At 26.8% G+C, this 22940-nt stretch overlaps 1 protein-coding gene across 7 annotated transcripts in view; it reads right to left on the bottom strand.

The window, feature by feature from the left end:
* LOC129972540 (pumilio homolog 2-like) overlaps nt 1–22940 on the bottom strand; it is a 62273-nt gene that overhangs the window by 7059 nt on the left and 32274 nt on the right. For 4 of the 7 annotated variants that reach the window (XM_056086706.1, XM_056086707.1, XM_056086704.1 and 1 more), the window contains 17 exons: nt 22402–22476; nt 19609–19732; nt 19393–19490; nt 18202–18347; nt 16731–16989; nt 15785–15877; nt 12831–13020; nt 10037–10246; nt 9246–9386; nt 8840–9133; nt 8106–8375; nt 7190–7322; nt 5913–6044; nt 4715–4979; nt 2639–2776; nt 1314–1561; nt 548–631 (listed from right to left, as the gene is read on the bottom strand). In XM_056086706.1, the coding sequence (XP_055942681.1) occupies nt 548–631; nt 1314–1561; nt 2639–2776; nt 4715–4979; nt 5913–6044; nt 7190–7322; nt 8106–8375; nt 8840–9133; nt 9246–9386; nt 10037–10246; nt 12831–13020; nt 15785–15877; nt 16731–16989; nt 18202–18347; nt 19393–19490; nt 19609–19732; nt 22402–22476 (2900 nt within the window). The remainder of the gene's footprint in view (nt 1–547; nt 632–1313; nt 1562–2638; nt 2777–4714; nt 4980–5912; nt 6045–7189; nt 7323–8105; nt 8376–8839; nt 9134–9245; nt 9387–10036; nt 10247–12830; nt 13021–15784; nt 15878–16730; nt 16990–18201; nt 18348–19392; nt 19491–19608; nt 19733–22401; nt 22477–22940) is intronic. The other 3 variants (XM_056086705.1, XM_056086709.1, XM_056086708.1) reach the window with 3 other exon arrangements.

The raw sequence follows: 22940 nt of genomic DNA, 5'->3' as shown, positions 1-22940 counted from the left end.
AAAAGAATACAAATGGAATTAATTTCAATGATGCTTAATATATTTATATCTAGATTAATTTCAAGGGAAGTGAAAAAAATGATGTTATTTAAGTGAATGAAAAAATAACATCCACCACATAAGAGACAACATTTATAACATGACCTTAAAGAAAAAAACATAATTCTGCTCCAAATGCATAAGGAAGTTGGAAAATAAATGACAAAAATAGGGAAGAAAATCCATACAACTCCAAAAATACGAGTTCGTTTTATTTTGCTGAATTATATAAGGCCTGATTTTTATCAACTCAGAGGGATATTTAAAAGAATATAAAAAGAAATGATAAAATCATGAATTAAATTATTCAGATTTATAGGAAAAACTGTCCAAAAATCACTCCAATTCTTTACATTCAGAATGGAAAAAAAAAAAAGTTTAATTTAATGCAGATTTAAAGTATTGTGAATATATAATACTAAGAAAAATTATGAAGTAAAATTTTTAAAAAATTACAATAAAAACTTTTTAAAGAATTCATTAATATACATCTACTGATTGAACCTACCCATCATTATAGGTGCACACTTCTTCGATGAGAACAGCTCGCTCAGCTCGAGATGCATGTGTAACACATTTTTCAACCACATTGCTGAAATTAATTTAAATTTATATTACTAAAATGAAAATATCAAAACCTATTTTTAAAAAAAGTCAGATTTAATTTCATACAAACAATTCACAAAGTATAGTAATTAAAAACAATGAAACAAAGAAATACCACACTGAATACTATAAAAAAATTGAAGGAGTAAACTCCACATTAACTCAATAACTAAATTAAATAAATACTGAAAATCTTAATTAAAATTTTTCTGGTTTTTACTAAATATTTTAGCAATTACCAGAATGATAATCATATTTTTTTAAAAATATTAACATGCTTGAAGATTGCTATTTCAACAAGTACAAAAATTAATATATACAAGATTTATTTATTTACAAGCTTCTTATCGAACCGAGTGTGAATTTTTTTAAGGGGCAATAAAAGCAAGTCCCTTTGTTTTCATCTATGTGAAATTTAGCAACTAATATGTAAAAAAAAGGGGAAAAAAATCATTTCAGTTTTTTTTTTTTTTAAATGAGTTCAAATTTGTTAACCAAGCCAATAATTACACAGAATGGTAATCCAGTTTCTAAAAAAAAAATTTTTACTCATTAAATATTAAAAAAATATTTTTTTATTTTATTTCTTAAAAAACCAATTATTAGACAAAATAGCCTAAATAGAGAGAAAAATCCATATAGGAGTGGATAAATTAATTTGATCTTACCTAGCAAATTTATGCTGAGATAAATTTAATACTTTTCCTCGCACAACATTCACTATTTTGCTCTTATCTTCTTGGCATCCATGTTCAAGCACATGTTGCACAACATAATTGCCATACTGATCTTGAACAAGCTGCTCAGTATGCTGGTGCAATTCTTCCAAAACTGGTGTTGTCTGTTCAGGAGTACAATGTTCGAGAATTCGCTGTATAACACGACACCCATAAGGATGGGTAGATAAAGAAAATACCTAAAGAAAATGCAATAAAAATTACTCTAAGAATTAGTAAACACATAATAAATTCAGTAATTTTTATTTATTCAATTATTCAGAATTACTGAAGTAGCAGAAATTCATTTAATGCCAATAAGAATATATTTTAGCATTTTTTTTAAATGAGACTAAGTCTGAAAATTGCACTTAAATGAAAGTTCAATATATTTCATTAAATGCTTTATCCTCCCCCCTCCAAAACACACAAAAACACTTAATTACACAGAGAAATGGAATTTTATCTTTGTGCTTCAAGCGGCATATTGCCAATTTCCTCATGGGTTGTCAAACTGATTATGAATATCCCCCATTAATCATGAACAATAAACTAAAAATATTAGAAAAATTATTACTTTCCTCATAATTACTATTCTTTCCACCAATAATACATCCAAAATACAGAACTAACCAATTCATAGAAGATATGCGAGTAATCCACCAATAATAAATGTATCAAAGTGAAGTAGTTAAATTTTACCCACATATTTTTACAATTACAATAATATAACCAGAGCTCCCACAATATGAATATTTTGAGAAATAATTATAAGCTATAGTATATATGATTTGTTTAACAGGAAAAAAAAATTAAAGTATGTTTATTTAGAGCTATTCATGTTAAGAGGGGGTATACATAAATCATTATCAAGACTAAGTATTTTTCTTTCAAAAAGGATATGTTAAACATTGAATCTGAAGGAATTATTTGGTTTTGATATGCTTTTATGAGAAGTTTTTATTCATTGCATATGATCTGTTACCTAAAGAAGTCCACTGATTTAATTAGCCACATTAGTAAATTCAAGTTTCAAAAAAAAAAAAATCTAATTATAAGGGTTACTAATGTTTTAAGAAAGTTATTGAACAGCAATTTCTGCATAGCAATGGTTAATTTAATCAGTTACATTTAAAATCTGTTTCAAATCTAGTTGAGGATTATTCGGAGAAAGATCTAGCAATTTTCCCAACTTAATATAATCACAAAAAATCCACTTAGGATAATTATTTAAGTTTAGAATAAAGGCAACTTTGCAAATACAAAAAATTACTTACTTGTCCTTGAAATGCATTTATTATAAATTGAAGAGCTATGGGGTCAACACATTCTATGCATTTCTGAACAACATGATTGCCATTCTGGTCTTTTACACATTTCAGAACATGCCCATCTAATTCTTTCACAATCTCCTTCTACAAAAAAATATAGTAATTTAAAGCTATTATCCTACTTTCAATTTTTAAAATATCTGAAGCGATCAACCTTAACATTAATACACTTATAAAATGGGTACATCAATCATTACTCTTTTAAGTTGGAACAGTGGTTGTTTCTAAGGTATCCAATTTTTGATATCTATAAAAGAAATGAACTTCTCTTCAGAGAGGGTACTCAGAATGGAGTGAAATAATAAATATGAAGGAGTAGCAACAAGCGATTGGGAAAACACACCCCAGTGATTTTGAAGTTTCCTTTACTAGTCAGGCAACATGTGAACACCATCATCATGGGTAGCAAACTTGTCATGCCTTTCACCACATCCTGGAATTTGCTCCTTCAATGACTTGTTCAAACTGATCCACTTTTGCTTATATCTTTCACTTTTGATGGTTTCATCTAGTAATGCCTCCAAATCTGCATCTTAGATAAGCCCCCCCCCCTGGCGATGGCAATAAAATTATACATTTTATTGTTCACTGAAATCATCAACTTTAAACCATCAAAAGTAATCTTTGCAAGTTGGATTCAACCTTACAACACAAAACAGTGTTTCTGTCGCAGTTTCTTTGCAAAGAAATAAAGCAACATAACTTTCTGCAAATGTTGTTTACTTGGTATAAAACTCGAACATATTTTCTCAGCTTAAAAAAAAAGTCACTAACTAATTTTAAAAAGCTTAAGCCAAACCTTTCATAATTTATTGGCAGACAAGCAGTGGCATTAATGGCACGTACTAAAAATGTCTAAATACACCAAATAAAATAGGAAATGAAACATTTGTATAAACTAGGGGGCTATGCCCCTGCTCACTTATGCTTGCCAACCCCCAGGAACTGCAATACAGTTGAAACATTTTTTTTAAAAAACTGTGCTTTTCTCACAATTTTTCAAATTTGAGAATTATACCTTAGAAACAGAATCACTGATCAGCAAGTCTTTCAATATTTCTGGTGCATTCAAAGATATTTCTTTCTCCCAATAACATGTCTGGCAAAAAGAACAGAGTCATGACATAGTCCCACAGCTATGCTCCTGTAATTCGGAAACTTCGCGCCATACACATAAACGTTTAACCCTATCTCGTTCACTGCATCTTCATATGAATGATTCTTGAGCATTTTTATTCGACCAACCTTCTCTTTTTTGACGATTTCCTTTTAAAATCAATACACCACCACTTAAACTCATCGTAAAAAATGTTGCCCCTTTTTTGACCGTTAATTTTGTGTTCCGAAAATTTTCAAAACCAATGCAAGAATAGCGTCCGGTTGTAATCCTATCAAACTGCATGTTGAGTTTCCAGGAGGAGATTGAAGTGTTGCTAAACGGCGATTAACAAATTCGGCCTGATTTTCTGTCCACGTAAGCATGTTATATATATATATAGATTTTAAAAGCTGTCAATGTATATTTAAAGAAAGATAGTTTATTTAAAGAAAGATAGAAAGATATAGCAACTTCCAAATATATAAATTAGAATATTTCAGAAATATATATTAAAAATGTTTTTAAAAACAGAAAAAAGCTGTGTATGTCTATGAATATCATATCTGATATATTGACAAAAGCTGCATTATTTTTTCATTCTTTGGTCCAAGCAACACACACACAAAAAAAATCAATAAGATGCTAGTAATATTAAAAATTTAGATGTTCTCAAGGAGTTCCAATTGAGATTATTAACATTCAGAAAATAAATAAGTTTAATTCAACATATTAAAAAAAAAATCTTCAATTTTCTTAAAAAAAAAAAAAAAAAACCTTGGAAGAGAAAAATTTAATAAAAAGTTTCCCTAGCCTAAAAAAGTTGCAGCTTTATTCAAATTGAATATAAATCTTTGACAACATTTTTGTAAATATTAAAAAATAAATACAACAAATTTAATAGAAAAATAAAATATTTATCATACAATTACTTGTTGTTCTGGCGGTATTGATTCCAGAGCTTTCTGTATAACTCGACAGCCATACATTTGTAATGCAAGAGGCAGGACATGGCCCTTTACTTTCTGTGCTAATTGTTGTTTTTGTTCAGATGTACCAAATTCGAAGAATTTTTGAATCACATAGTTGCCAAATACATCTGTCATTAAACTATAAGCAGCTCCTAGAATTTCATTGAAAACCAACTGCTTCTCTACAGGTGTAGCTCTTTCTAACTTCTGTTGAATAAATCTGAAATGACAGATAGCACCCATAAACTTAGTTTCTATATACTAGCTGAAAATATTAATGAAAAAATATTGTTTAAAAATTCAATATGAAAAAAGAGATTAGAATTCACAAAAATAAATTTATTTTGTTACATTTTATTCATAAGAGCAATATCATAAATCATTTTTCCGAAATTGTTGTAATTGTAACAAGTACACACTAAACAACCTTTTAAATTGGCAGATTTCCATCTAATGTTGATATTACTCCTTCAATTGCTTAACTTATAAATTACTACTGAGATGCAATGAGATTCTAGAAATGCTCAAATAAAATGGAACCTCGATTAATGAGCAAAATTCTTTCTCGAATCTCAATGCAAATCACTTATGCAAGAATATTTTCCTCCTACAAGAAACCATGTACAGGGTATAAATTTTTTATTTACTAAGCTAAAGCAGTATAGGATAATTAAAATTCATAATGTATCATATCTTTCTAAACATATATAACAGTTTAGTAACACTTTTAAAATATTCACATTGATCTTCAAAATTATTCAAATAAGAAAATACAGCAAAAATAATTTTCAAGCACAGGTCCCCAAACTAAGCATTTTTAAATCCCTCAAAATTTATGATGTAATTTAACAGACCTTTTAGCTTTTAGGTTCAATAGAATATTTTCATTACTGCATGACGTTAAGTGTTTAAACTGTCTTTTGAAAAGGATAGAAGTAATGAATTTCTTCATTTACCATTCAATATTTATTTAAAAGTGAAATAATTTGAAAAGTAAGACTCGTAATTATAAATCTGTATAAAGTAGTATCTGTATAAAGATTATGAAAGTTGACAATATTCTAAACAATATATAAAAAAGTTAAATTTTTCAGCAATTTTAAATAAAGACAACTAATGTAACATAAAAATAAGAAACAAACAAAATTATTACCTTGAACCATGCTGATCTTGTGAGAATTCTACTATGTGGTTAGACAAGTCTCGTAACTGCAGATTAGGATAACGATTGTTCCTAAAGTCTTCTAACAGCCGGCTACGCCCAGACTGCTTTTCTAAACTAGAGCTGAAATTTTTTAATGAAAGCAAAATTTTATTCCAAATAAAATGTTTTAATAATTTAAGCAACAATAAACTAGATGATATATGTCAAAAAAAATTCATAAAAATATGCTATGAAAATGCTTTAAACACAAATTATAATTTACTTTTATGTAAAATATAACATATAAAACCCTTTTATTGTCTGTAACAATATTTTCAATTAAAATGAGAATACCAAATATACTTAATTTTTAAAACTTGTAGCTTCATAAGAGAAAAATTTTTTTAACTACCCTATATGATTAATTAGCAATTAAATTGAAGATAAAACTACCTCTTGGAAATATTTTTGAAAAGTTTCTTAACATATCAATTTTTAAAAGTTTATACAAAACTTAAACATTGAGAGTATTAATTTGGAGACAAATAATAAAATGATTAAAAATACATTATTTTCATACATTATTTTATTACACTGATAAAAAAATCTTATAAATAAGTTTCAATAAACATATTGTGTATGAGTTCCGAGATATCTCTTTTCATATGTTTTCAACTGAAGCGATGAATAACCAGCCAGAGGAAAATATTTTTATTATGTTACCAGAGTAACGAGTCCTTACTTATTCTTCTAACAAATTAATAGCAAAATAACGGAATGTCAACATTCGAAGCATGTGGAAACAATTAGTCAATATAGCATCTGTGCCAATTGTTTAAAGTACCTTCTAAAGTATTTTATTATCTCAAAATTCGCGTTTTAATTTGTAACGAAACAGCTTTTTAAAAAGTAAAAAATCTTATATAATAAATAGCTGTATAAAATATATAATAATAATTAAAAATCCTTAAAGTAGATATAATACCAAATGCAAATTAAAAATTTGCATATATGCATCCTATTGCTTGCCAAGCATTCTTCCAGAGCGTTCAAAAAATGTGGAAGTTGTTGAGTACTGTATGCAATGTGTTAATAAAAATTAACTAATTGATTTTAAGAAATCATTTATATGATAAAAGCTTGAAGTTTAAATTTCTCTAGTGTACATACTGATCATGCTAATATTAAAAAAGAAGATTCTGATATCAATAATACTGTATTATAATTTCATTTATAATTATAATGAATAATAATTGAATATTATTGAAATATGGCTTAAAATTTACCTCCTCTGTAAAGTTCTATTAGGAAATAATGTATTGGTAGATCCAAAGACATTATTTCCTAAAGGTGTATTTCGAATCATATATTTGGCTTCTGCTCCAGGTGCAGCAGACAAAATTCGGCCACCTAATGTACCTGTAAGAATTACAATGTATTCATATGACCTTGTTTAATTAGTTAATTTCAAAAAACATACAATTCTGTTTTTTATAATACAACAAAAAGAAAGGTAAGAAGTCATTTCACATTTAATAGGTTTAAAATGACACAATTCTTTATTCAAAATGATAAAATGTTTATCCCATTAGCAACAGGACAAAGCATGACTTCAAAATGGATGCAAGTTGGATTGAGGGGGAAATGAAAAACTACTAAAAGTTAACTTTGTCTTACTTATAAATTAATGGCAAGATTATTTTAGAGGGGGTTATTTATTTGTAATTCCCTCAGAATGTTTGGATGTACATTTCTCTTTACAGAAGATTTTATGAACCGTTTTAAATGTGTTTTTTTAACTTTCAGGGGGAGGGAAAAATTGAAAAGACTTTCTAAATGCCTTGAAAAAATAATTAAACATGTTAAATGATTTGGCATTTCCATTTAATAAAGGAAAATAGCTAAAAATTCTTTTGCTCCTTCTTCTGATAAGGTTGTTTGGTAGGACAATGTTTTTAGATGGGAATTTCTTCCTTGCAAAATAAAATGTTACTTTTAGCTTAGGGTAGGCTTTCACAACAATCAAGAGCTAATATGTTTTATTTTGCCATTATGCATGTTAAGAATTCAATTTTTTAAAACTGACTTCCCAATTTATTGGCTGGAATCAAATTCAAGCCTTTTAAAGTCAAATTAAATAAGGGGGATATTTATAAATGTATAAGAAGATTTAGGAAATATAAATAAGTTACAATAACTTACCCAAATTAAGATTACCAAGTGAACCTCCATTTAAAGATGGTGGCGGAGTAAGGCTTTGGCTAGGTGGAATCATACCAATGGGACCAGGACCTGAAGCAGTGACTGAACCTAAAGGACCATAAAATTGGTTTCCTTTTTGCTGAGTCATCTGGCGTGACAATTGACTTTCTAGACCTCCAGAAAATCCAGTGCCAGCCATTGTGCCAAGTGAAGTAGCATCACGTCTGTCAAAAGAATCGCGTCGAGGAGATCCAGCAGTTCCACCAATACCTTAAAAATTGCAACCAAATCATTTAGTACGAACTTCATATAATATTAGCATACTTTAAAGAATTCCAGATTTATATAATTCAAGATCAATTTTTAAATGTCATGCTCATAAAATTTTATATCTTAAGATTACATGCAAATTATTTCATGAGGGATAAATATATTCTTTAAACATACATTTCTAGCTTAGTATATTTAAATTAACTGAGGAATATCTAAATTTAATGGGCTTTTTTTTTTTGAAGTTGTTCTAATTTATTATATATTTATATATATATACATATACTGCCCTCCTATCATAATTATTAGAATTCTAGAAAATTGACTATTAATGTAAATAATTGCTTTAATCAATGCAGTTCTCTCCCACTCTGAAAATCAACATAATGCCCGAGATTGCTTTTTTTACAATCATTTTGCATTTAAAAAAATCCAGCATTTCATAACCAAAATGCAGTACTTACTAGTTCCAATAGCACTTAGAGATGCTCCAATAGGACCCATTGAATTTGATCCATAGCCCATTGTGTTTTGTGGTTGAGCAGGACCTAAGCCTAGACTAGATCCATAACCAAGTTGACTACCATTTGTTCCTGAAAAGCCAAGTCCAGAATTTGGATGACTAAAAGTCATGTTTGAATTCGCAGGAGAGGTGTAAATATTATTGCTGTTAGGTGTTCCATTATTAAACAGACTTGCAGCAGGATTCTGCTGACCTTGAGAACCAAGTAAGCGTAAGCCCCCACTTCCCATTGTACCTAAATATTAAAATAAAATTCTTCAATTAACATAACTATTTAAATACAAACTATTTTAATATAAATTCCTACTATTTTGAAAGATGAAGGGGGAAAAAAGTATATTAAGCACCTGGATTACTATTTGGTGTAGCAGCTGGATTTACAAGAACTGGCGGCCCTAGCCTCATAGGAGTTGAAATTCCACGAGCATTTCCCATCATCACTGCACCATTCTCATAATATGAAGGTGCTACCATCTGATATTGCCCACCTTAAAAAGTAAATTTGTATATTCAAATAAATATATATATACAGTTAAAAAATTATCTAGAAGTTACACCGAACAATATTTCTATTTCTAGAATTTAGCATAACATAAATTTTGTCCAGAAATTCACTGTATAAAAGTTATATTATGTATCTATCTTTTTTGTTCTTTTTCTTGTCTCCCATGAAGTTTACTTTTAAGTATAATTCTCTGATATAAACCTATAGGAATGAGTTCATATAATTTATTTTTATATATTTGCAGTTGTGGATTATATAACAAAGCTTTTACAATTAATAAATTTTGGATATTTCCACTTTAAATTATCTTTAACTATGTACTGACAATACATATTGAAATCTCATGCACCAGCAATGAAGTATTAAATAAAATATTTACAAATTACATCCAATGAATCTTTACATTCACATTACAAGTAAAATTTGATATATGAATCATTGGGCTATTTTTGCTAAAATAAAATTGATGAAAGAATTTATTTGTGTAAGCTTGATTAAAATTGTCTGCCCTTAATAAGTTATCTTCTAAAACAACTAAAAGTAAATGCACATATAATTTTAATTTTTTAAGATGATTTATTTACTAATAGAATTATTATTTTTAAAAGATCAGCAGTGACATTTCAACTATACCTGGGCCTTGCATTCCCTGAGGCATACCGCCACCACCTTGTACCATGGTATCGGCCCCTGGGCCTTGTGGAGTCATAGGCCTAGCGCCGCCACCACGTAACAACTGCTGCTGAGTATTTGGATTTTGTCCTTGTCCACCTTGCATCATACCTGGAGTGGGGAACATACCCCAAGGAGGCATACCATAATACTGTGCCATCATAGCAGGACCTGTAAAAGGGGGGGGGGACCACTATATATTATATTATTTTTTTTTTCAAAATAAATACAAATAAATGTCAAAAAATGATAGACAAAGTTTTCCAATTGTCTATCAGTCATCATGCATTTTTTAAATCTTAAAGTTTAATAATTTCATTACAAATATTAAACAACTTCTTAGCCATTTAAATATTTGCAAATTATGATTAATTACAAATTATACTGCAATGCATTTTAGTCAGTGTTCTGTAATTGCTTGTTTCAAGATAACTCAGCTTTACAAATGGATTATAAAAAAAATGTTATGTCAAAAACCTCAATATTCAAACATACAAAGTTATGTTCAATGTAAACACCAAATTTCTTCAAAGCAAAAAAGCAATAAGAAAGGAATTAAAATTCCTATATCTTTTATGATATCTTCCACATTGTTACAGGATAATATTTCCCTATTAGTTTCATAAGAAAAAATTTTTCTTACTTTCTTTAAAAAATTCACTTTCTTAGAATATTTGTATTTTATTGCATTTTATCATTCTTAATTTCTAGCTGTTTCATTCATTGTTTATTCACTATATTTCATTTCACTGTTTCAATTCATGATAGATAAGGATTCTAGATATAAGAATAAATCAATAATACTCAAAGAAATTTTTCAATAAACATTGCATTAAATTCAATCTAGTTCTCACATCAAGAAATCTGCAGAACAATTTCTTTCAACAAAAAGGAATATAACCATAAACAATGAATACTATATACAATAACAAAGCAGAAATAGAAATATTGATTGCACATTAATCCTTAGAAGGAGAAGTCCTCATATAAATACACCACTTCTAATTGATAAATGCTCAATAAATAAAAAATACTTTGGAAACAAATGTTTTCTTAAATAATAAGGTTAGAAAACTAAAATATTTCCCAAAATTAAAATAATTTAAGAAATTGATATAGCATAATGAAATCCAATGAAATGTGTAAACATTTTCATTGGTTGGATTTATGCAAAACTTTGGAAACAAATGTTTTCTTAAATAATACGGTTAGAAAACTAAAATATTTCCCAAAATTAAAATAATTTAAGAAATTGATATAGCATAATGAAATCCAATGAAATGTGTAAACATTTTCATTGGTTGGATTTATGCAAAACTTTGGAAACAAATGTTTTCTTAAATAATACGGTTAGAAAACTAAAATATTTCCCAAAATTAAAATCATTTAAGAAATTGATATAGCATAATGAAATCCAATGAAATGGAAACATTTTCATTGGTTGGATTTATGCAAATAGGTATTTCAATGTGTATATATCACCAAAAAGCTTACTATAGAAACATATGCATATTTTTAAACCAATTTTTAAAATTTAATACAACACAACACACTTTCATAAAAGGGATAAGCAGTTCCAGTGATTGAATTTATGCAAAATGGAAACTAGTACTATTTGTGTATCAATGAAGATTGAAAAATAAACGAATATCACAATATTTTGGATAAAACATTTTCTGTAATTAAAGCAGTTCCTTTGATATTTTATAGCATAATGAAAAAAATTTATAGATTTTTGTAATTGCATTTATTTTCAGAATAAAATTTATATTAATATAACTTTCAATTATAATGCTATCATTCTGGTTTTTACGTTCAACAAATTTTTTTAGCATAAATTAAAATATACAAAAAAATCTAACACAAATATAAGAAATGCTAATCATTATCCAATTTAATAATCAAAATTTAAAAAATGATTGATTATTCACATATAATGTTGAGTTCTTACAGTACAAGTGGTGTTTATATTATATATATATATATATATATATATATATATATATATATATATATATATATATATATAATCAACTATGCAATTTTTTTAAAATTACCTAACAGTCTAAAAGTAAAATGCGGGATTCTTGATAAATAATTAAAAGTCAAAATAATCAAAATATTAATATATTTAAACCAAAACCAGGTTTAAAGGGAGGCTCTATACGTAGGAAAATTAGAAGCAAATCAGCTGTGCAAGAATAGCACAACTTAACAATTTGCATTTTACAGAATCATAAAACATTAATACAGAAAACAATACAAACAGCAAACAGCGACAAGAAAAAAATATGTTTTCTTAAAATATGTTTTGGAAGAAAAAAAAGAAAAAATTCCAATTTTAAAACCATTTAAGAAATTGATATAGCATAATTGAAATCCAATGAAGTATGAAAACAATTTCATTGGTTGGATTTATGCATGTGAAATATGTATAAACAAAGAAATCAACTTATATGAATGTTAAATTTGTAGTTTTAAATGATGTTTCAGAAAGCAATTATTACCTAAAAACAAGAAAACACATGCAGGAAATTTGAAGCATGTGTAACAAAAGTATTCTACATTGCATATTTCAAAAGGAACCATCCAGGAAATTTACCTTTTCTAACACAAGAAAGCACTAGAGAAATTTGTTCAAAATAATGAAATCTAATGAAAATTGTAATATTTCCTTTCATTAGATTTATTCCAACAAAATTCATAACAGACATATAAGAAAAGGCCTTCTAACATGGTGTTATCTTCTACTTACCAGGCATTAATGTTCCCATTGGAGCTGCGGCTGCAGCTGCATAAGGATCTTGGTTCATTACATAGGGACTGGAAGCAAAAGATGCTGGAGAAGCTGCAGGATTACCTGCTTGCATTTGCCCTTGCTGCTGCATAGGAAATTGTTGCTGACCCATAACAGGCATAGGTTGCCCTTGAGTACGAGAGTAAAGCTAAAACAGGCAAGACCATGTTTAAAAACAAAGTCATCATAATACATCAAAATCAATTTAATATACAAGTAGCATGTATACCATTCATGGGCGATAAAAACATGCACAGAATGCAAAAAGAAAAGAGCATGCAGATTTCATTCTGTATAATTAATTCCTTTGTACTTTCATCATGCACAAAATTCTGCAATTATTTCTTGTTTAAAAATAATCGTAAAAAGCTAAAACACAAACCTTAATTTTAAAACTAATTATATTATTGAAAACTGCTTAAAAAGGCTTTTCAGCTAAACTATAAAAAGAAGAGAATTTTTACCCGAAATATATAACTTAGATATTTGAAATATATTTAGGTTACATTAAAATTTTAGATTAAAATCGAATTTTGATTACAATAAAATAGCTCCCCTTCATTTTAATCTCTAATTTCCTTAGTTGACAAAATTTATATTTTTAATTTGATAAATTTTTCCAAATTAAACATGAATTTGTAAGAAATTCGAAATTTGTAAGCAATTAATATAATTGCTTCCAAAATTTGAACTATTTGAATAATGAGAAATTTGTTTTATTTTGTAAGAAGTTCAAAATGCAATCTTAATTTTGGAAATAATTTCATTTTTATCTACAGAAAAAAATAATTATAAAAGGAAATGGGACAATTTTTTCACTTTGTTTGCTGTATCTATAAAAAAATGTTACAGTTTAAGAAATGCTGCAATTTTCTTTACCTATACTATCTAGGTATACTACGATTGAAGTATATCATTTATACTTCAAATATTAGAAATGATTTTTCAATGATATATCTGTACAGGGTACATTGAGTTAATGTAGTTTATGAGATTGTTTAACTGAAGACATACAGATTCAAACCACTTATAAGATACAAATGGAATTTTGGAATTTTATGTGTATATTCTACACTCATTAATGATATGGAATTTATGGATATTTATGAAAGTCATACTTCCCTAATAGAGAAGTTTGCCATAAAATGTTCCTAATTTCAGATTAAGGTATTAATATAAATTAGGAATTTACATACAAACAAATTTTTATTTAAAATTTGTGATTATTTCTCACATGAAAGGCTCTAACCTCAATGACATAATAATGTATGGGAATAATTATTTCAAAGAAAAACATGGATTAATAATGCCACCTTATAAAAATCATCTCTTTACTAAAGTCCATTGTAACCACATGCCAATAGGTCTTTTGGAGGGTTTCTACCGAGGGACAAGGATGTGCAATGTTTGGCCCTGAGGAGAATACAGTGTGAATGCATATCTGCATCATTCACCTCAAAAGAGTTAATAGAAACCTTCTTTTAAATTTTAAATATTTAAATAGCAGAACACCTAATTTACAAAAAATACCCATCTTTAATTATAATAAATATGCTCATGCATTGTTTTAAAATCAACTATTTTCATCAAAATTGTTAAATATAAAATTGTTTACTTTAAAATACCATTCTACAAAGTAAAAATTTAATATTTTATTATTTTTAAAATCAATATTGATTCACATTCTGAAATTACTTTTTGCAACTCTTGTTTTAGACAATATACAATATGCCAAATATGGGATTTAAAAAATTATGCACTTACATTATTTGCATAAAGGGAAGAAATCTAATAGTATATTCTTAAAATTTAATTTAATGCACATAAATACTCTATTTGGTTACAAAATGTATGATGGCTACTATTAATACTACTAATAACTATTAAAAATCATAATTTAAGTAATCTTTCAGGCATATACCGGAAACATGCAACTGAATCTTAAAATATAAACATACAAGTGTTTTTAATGCAAGCATAATTATATTAATATTTATTTCTGCAATCAAATGAGTAATCCCATGTTAAATCAAGGGAAATAGGTAATAAATAAAAAGAATAAGTTGTAGAAATATTTTTCAAACTTAAACTCATTCTGTCAGCAAGTTAAAAATATTATACCTACAAAGCACATTACTTTTATGTGAAATCAATGAAATTAGATAAATGAAATAGAATTTTAATTTCATTTCTAAAATTTTAGAAAAATAAAGTATTTTTTAATAGTGAAATATATTAATATATTATAAATATATTAATATAACTATTTTTTACAGCTTTAATAAGCGATGCATTATTTAAAATTAAAAATAAGGCTGTATATAAAAATTACAAGAATCATCGCATTCAAACTCTTATTCACAAGGAAGTTACATGCTTAATACTCACATTTTGAAAGTACAATGTGTTTCCCTAAAGACTGTTGTAAAGATTAGGTATTAAATGTGCTTATAATATCATGCAATATGTATGCATAAACCAAAGTGATGCAACAAAAAATTATTTCAAACCAATTCAAGTTATAAAAGGTTCTACAAAAATATTAATCCATGCTAAAATCTCTTTACATTTTTTTAAAATGTACAAGATATATATAATTAGAAATAATAGAAACTTAAAGAATAATAATTTTAGGTGAAATTATAACAAATAATGCGATATAAAAACAAAATAAAAACTTCTATTTTTTGAAAAAAAAGTTTGAATGTGCAGTAACTGAAATCTAGCAAAAATAAAATATAAAAACAATGAAAACAAGTGTGTTTTGAATGACTTATTCAAAGTGGCAACATTTTCAAAAGAAAAATATAAATGGATTTTATATTACACCCAAAGCAACTACGATTTACTTCAATGCAACACATATATAAGAGTAAAACTTTGCTTTCATTATTTATGTTATATCACGTTACCTCCATAAAAAAATGCTGAGGATCTGTACACGAGTAATTTGAAGAACCGAATTTTTCATCAGCTCTGTTAAGAACCATCTTTCTAGATGTCATCTGAATAACACAATAATCATATAATTAAAAACCTTTTAGTATTTAGAAAATTGTCTACACATTTTTTTTCTAAAGGACTACAACTTGTAAACTTCAGATAAATTGACAAACTGAAACAAATCCTCACTATCAATTTTCATGAACCAAACTGTTTTTGCCAAAAGCATCTAATAGCCAGATTTATAAAAGTTTGGTGATGATTTCACTTCACAGGAAAACATTGAATAATATCAACTCATTCAGAATAACTAAAAGATCTCATAGATGGTACAATATTCTAGTCAAAGCAATCTCTTCAGGTTCTCTCAGTAAGCAGATAAAAATGTTAAATTATTCAATTACAATATAAATCCTAGAGGAGGAAAACTTTACTGGGCTGAAAATTCTCAAATGTAACAATTTAGGACCTAAATAAGAATTAGCATATGAATTTTACTGCAAGTGAAGCTAATTCATTAATTGAAAAAATTGACTAATAATTTGTTTAGGTAGAATTTAATTGAAGAAATTTTTTTTTCCTATAATTTTGGAAGAATCTATTAATCACCAATCCCTAATAATTGAGTTTATAGAATGTTGCCACATCATCTTAAGAATCATCTATTTCTAAGAATCAACTATTTTCAGAAGGCAATATTTTTAATTAATACTGAAATTCAATCTTTGCCTCACTCAACAATTAGCTCAAAATAAAAATTGATTATCACTGCACAAATTCTCATTTTTATACATATTAATCACTATGATATAAAAAAAACTATATCAAACATTAAAAACTCCTTTAAAAAATGTAAGTTTTTAATTTACCATATATTAGCTATCTAATCTTTTATTAAAGAAAACTTAGACCAACCTGATTATTGTAATCCATAGTATTTGGAGAATCGATTGAATGCATAAAAGCAGATGGATAATCAAACTGGAGAGGATCAATTCCAACACCCTCAAAACTAGGATCCAAACCACCTAAAGCAGCACTACCTGATTGCATGTTAGTACCTGATGAAGGTGGCATCATTTGTTCAGAGTGCTTAGGTAATTTTTCATTCATAATATGTTTCTTATTTCCAATGTCTTCACTAGGAGAAGACTGTCGACTGTTTGATGTATGGCTGAAAAGAAATTAGTCAATCCAATTTAATGAATGCTTTTAATACTAAGATATTTACAAATTTAATGTTTTCTTTACAGTATACTAACATTCTAGATCATAGATAGCTTCAAGAGTCTCAAGCATAAAATACAAAATCTCATAATTAGTTCAAAACTAGTTTTTTCAGGTCAATAAATCTATGATTATATAATAATAAATAAGATACATATATTATTAATACAAAATATTTCTTATTTCGTAAATAATCCTCAAACTAGTTTCGCTAGGTTTATTTTCAAGGCTATTTTTAAAAATATATAGAAATCAAACAAAGGAGATCTAATCTAAATAGCTTTTTACACAGAATTTATTTCTATTATATTTAAAATAATGCATTACATCTAGTTAAATGAAAAAAAAAAAAAATATTTTTATGAATGCTTTTTATTACACCCTCCCCCTCGCCCTACCCAAAAAAATGTTGATATGTAATACTAAGGTATATGGCACAGAAACCTTAGCATATACTTTACAAGTACAAAAACTACTGCTTGAATATTTTTCTAATTGTTGCTCTTGGAACTGTATTTAATTCTACACTTCATACTGCTAATTACTGGAGCTGCAAATTATAATTAGAAATGCTCAGAAGATGATTTATCGTGTTATTGATACCTTCACTCAGAGGTAACAGAAATCAAATCGATAAAAACAAGCATCAAAGAGTAAGTTCAACTGAGTGTGAAAATAGATCATATAGAGATAATTGTGATTATTATGAAGAAATTGAAATCATTGATAAATCAAACTATTTAAATCCGTGCTTTTGCCAATGTTGAAAGTAATTTTTAAAAAACTGTTTTATCTGGACTCTGGAATAAGATTCCCACTTTTATTTTGTAGTATACATAATTTTCCATTTACACATGAAGTAATTTGTAGTTGATTGATTCCATTACACTAATATTTATCATATAAGGTGAAATTTTAAATACATTCCATATACACAATTCAATTTAACAACCAAGAAAGCCAATATTCTGGGTAAACAATCCGGTTGCCAAAGGTAGCTAACTCACTTTTGAGACTGAAATTATTCATAAGAAAATAAATATTTGTATATACTTTATTTCACAAGATAAAATTCATAAAGCCTTCTAATTATCCTACCAACTACACAAAAGAATAACTATAAACATTCAAATACAAGGTATGAAAACATCATACATACTGATAACCACTATCATCACTTAATCCATTTTGTAATATGCCATTAGACTGATGTATAACACCTCCTTCTTGTTCCTTGCCTTTCATATCACCATCAAAAGATAGTGATTTCAATTTTTTGAGTTTTTCTGATGGATCATTTGAATTCTAAAAGGGGAGAAATAAGAAAATAAAAATTAGAATAAACAGGACATCTCCAAAATACTAAATAAAATGGTAAAGAAAATATCTTGCAAGTTCTTAATAAAAATTGGAACTAAAACCTTAGTTTTTAAATGAGTAGTAGAAAATGCTACTTTTGATTCATTCTTGATATACAATAATGAGGAAAAGAATTTTTAATAAGTAGCATGGTGTATTTACACATTTTATGAATTTTTGGATCATTTTAATCAGTAACTATAAAGAAAACCCATAAAGCAAAACAGGTTCAACTATATATTTCAAGATAAAATATATACAAAAAATAATTATAATTTACTATGTTCCCAGGCCTTGTTCAAATTTAAATTTCAGTTAAAAGTTTAGTAACTGCACTATCTGTTCATTTTATCATTCATTTATATCATCTCTTAAAAGAGTTACCCACATTAAAGCCTTTTTGCCATAAAAGCCATATTTAATTTCAAACAGTAAATTAATTTATTAGCAATTTAAATATTAATGAATGAAAAATTAGTCCAATTGTAATACTTTTATTTCTATTTAAATTCAAAATTGACAATGAATCAGAAGAGTATTTCTTTTTGATAACAAAATCTAATCAAATCTATTGTGTCAATCTTGCAGTTTAACATGCTGCCCAAAGCAGTAGCAAAAATGTAAAAAGTTGCTAGATAATTTAATGACGATTTTATATAAATTAAGATCATTTCAATGCCATTCATATATTACTAAAAAATAAACTAAGAAACTTAAACAAAAAATAATGTGTCAGTATTTATATGAAAAATAATCAAAATTATATGAAATTACCATAGTTAGTATATGAAAAAAATTCAAAAGAAAATGAACAATATTAATGAGTTACAAAGAATACAGACAAGATTTAAACATCTATAAGGATTTTTTTTAATTCAGAAATCTACTGTAAACTTATTTTTTAAGCTTAAAATTCAGTAATTGCTTATTTTTTTATGGCAATTCTATGGCATTTACAAGTGTATAGTACTGATAGATTTCTTATATTTACCATGCCAAGATGCAATCGTGCCATTCTATTGTCCAATTCTTTAGAAGTAGGTGAAGTTCCTAAAACATATTCTACCATCTTTACACCAAGACCACCATCTGAAGTAATGAGACATTTTTGCATTATTAAAAGAACTTCAAAAATATTTAAATATAAAATCACAAAATGGGGACACTTTTAAAAATATTACCGAAATACAAAATATAAGAAACATACCAGATGCACTGTTATGCCCAGTACTCCAAGCTGTATCTCTCCATTGGTCACCAAATAATATTCCTTTACCATCATCAGGCTTCGAGTCTTCAACACCCCATAATTTCTTGGCTGATGGTTGATACTTAAAAGAACAAAAGAATCATTTATTGTTATAACACAAAAACATCAAGTATTGGAACAAATAAGGAATATCATATTTGTTTTAACAATTCTCCCACAGCATCAATTTTGTACTATGACAGGACCATATGATATACAGAAAATATTAACAAAAAGTTGAAAAAAAATTTGCTCTCTACTTTTATATTGCCAGATGAGTTATATTATCCAAAAATTTAGCTTTAGCTGAAACATTTATCATTGTAAGATTAATAATCTAAAATCTGTGCAAAATGTTAAATACAGCAAATATTATTGTATTTCAAGTAATAAACTTCAAATAGGACTGCTCATAATTTTGATAGATACATTTTATAGCACAGAATTTTTAAAAGACAGCATTGTTTATATGCTTTATAACTTAATCTATTACAACTTTTTAAAATTTTGTATAGTGCAATCACAAAGAAAATAATTGATTTTATGTATTTAATGCTACTAAAATTAGATAAGTGTTTAAATATGGTACAGTTATGATTGTAGGATCTATGAAATAAAATGATTGATCTTTGATACATTATAGATGGATATTAGCAGGGACAAAAGGTCAGTAAAAGAAAATTGCAAAATATCTATGATTAAAGCAAATAGGATATCAGAATATTTAATTGACAAAAATTAGATAGATCAAAGTTTAGCTTCTAATAACTTAGTATCAGTCACAAAATTCCTTTTGTGTGAAAATTTACTATTGGAATTAGCTTGTTTCAAAGTCAAAATCAACATTTAGAAGAAAAACGAGTGACCACCAATAACAGCTTTGTTTATGCAGATTAACTAAATGCCAGAATACTGGTATACACATATTTAAATAACAAACATTAATTCTTTGAAAATTACAATGAATAAAAAGACTTAACATACTGATGGAATAAAAAATTAATATTCTTAACAATATACCAAACAATATAATATGGCTTAATAAAACAGTGTACTTATTTTCAATATTTTAAAATCAAAATGCTAGCTATATTAAAATAACTGAGCACATATACTTAAGTCTTTAATTTCACTAAATTAGCATCAAAATATAATTTACCATATGCTAACAAATTAGTAATATTTTTAGTTTCTTAAAAGATGTTAAGACTACAGGTTAATAAAAATAATTGTTGATAGAGGGGAGGGGAAGGGGAGGAATATCAACATCAATCTCATTATCAATTAACAGCTATAAAATCTATATACACTACTTAAAAGTGGTATAATTTGTAAATTATGCAAAGTAGAAAATTTTAAAAATAAAATGGAAAAGAAGAGAATTTAGTAAAAATATATATTTACAAGTAGCATGTTTTTCTGAAATAAACATTACATGTTTTCCTGAAATAAACTTACATGCTTTTTGAAAGAAAGAAAAAATCCATTATCATTATTTGTGAATAACAGTTTTCCCCTCACATTGAGCAACAGGAAAATTACATATTTTCTCATTTTAAACTTTAATATATTTTAGCTGAATCGATATTGACTGCACCATCATATAAATGTTAGAAGCAACTATTCAAACTTTACCATGTGAATGCCAAGTAATATAAACTACCCTTTCATATTGGAAATTTATCACAATTATTGAATTATTTTGCATTTAATAAAATGATACACAAGGTAATTAAAAATTAGTAGAAATCATTATACATTGATAAATTCATTTTTAACCAAAATGTTAAATCTAAGCAGACATCGTAAAGCAACTAATACAAAAAAAAGTCCAACTTAATTTGAAAATGTATATTTGCGTTTATAAAAGGTATGTATATTTGCACATATTAAATTTTAATTGAAATTATCTAGATTTTCTATCAATGAAAAACTAATCTCACATTCCTCTTTTTTAAATATTTAAATGCTAGCCATTAACAATACTTGAACCAGTATCATGATAAAAGCTCAAAATATTTTTACCCATACTAGTACTAAACTGAAAACCAAAACAGTTACTTTGCAGCAGATACCATAAAGACATATAGCTCACCACAAAACATAAAAATATCAAAATCTAAAATGCATCCAAAATTTTCCAAACATATATTTGAAAGAAATTATCAGCCATCTGAAATACAAACAACATTCAAATCTTATACTACTATGCATACCCATTCTGAAAAACCAAATTAACCACAAGAAATCCCTATCAAGCAGAAGAAAATTCACAATCCAAAAAGAGCAAGAAAAAAGTTAAAAAGCTGAGAAATTTACATTGCATATTATCACTATAGAAGCACTGAATGCAACGGAAATCACAAATTTAAAATGACATGGAAAGTGTATAAAGCAAATTAAAAATCCAAGTTTTCTTTTATAAAAAAGTTTACACATAAAATATATTTTCATTTCACAATGAAAATATTTTTTGATATTATTCTTGTTTCAAGTATATATTTAGCAGATTTCTTTAACCAAAAAAAAAAAATTATGAAGCCTAAACATTTCCAGTACAGCATTTTTACTATAGTAAGCAAAATTATATTTCTTTGACTATCTAAATTCAGGATTGAATTTATTCTAAAAGTGCTCCATATAACTGAAGCTAATTTTTGCAATAATTCCAACTGATGAAACAAAAAAATGCTAAACTGAAAGTGCATTATGCTAAGCACTTAAAATTAGCATATAAAATATAGAGCATACTTCCAAAGTATGTCCAGTTTCTAGAGCTAGTGCTTGAAAATCACTCTCCAATTCAGAGTTGTCACTACCACGGACCTGAAACAAAATGATTTTCAGTTGGAAAAAATGTGTTTATGACATATTATATTTCTGTCACTAACAAATTAGGCAAATGTAGATTGATACTGTAATTAACGAGCTAAGAATTTAGAGGGGATTGGTTTTTATTAACCCGTGAATTTATATGTATTGATCAAATATGAAAAATAATTTGCAATGAAGTAATCATCACAAAACCCTACAAGCTATCTTTTAATATAAATAGATTATATATCAAGAATTTATTCCTATTTCCTCAATTTTAATTAATAATTTAATAAGGAAAATATCTTAATTTGATTTACATATACAACTTTCTGCTGCAAAGAATATTAAAAAGCAATTTTACAATAATGTTGACGCATTCATCATTGTGCAATGTGCACTAACAAAGAATGAGAATGTACACAAGTCTTTAAAAAAATTAAGGACCTAAACAGATTTTCTTTTATAAAGTTGTA

The sequence above is a fragment of the Argiope bruennichi genome, chromosome 6 (genome assembly GCF_947563725.1).
Source record: "Argiope bruennichi chromosome 6, qqArgBrue1.1, whole genome shotgun sequence".
Classification (NCBI taxonomy): Eukaryota; Metazoa; Arthropoda; class Arachnida; order Araneae; family Araneidae; genus Argiope; species Argiope bruennichi.
Note: the sequence above shows the minus strand (reverse complement) of the source record. Positions and strands in the feature narration are given on the sequence as shown.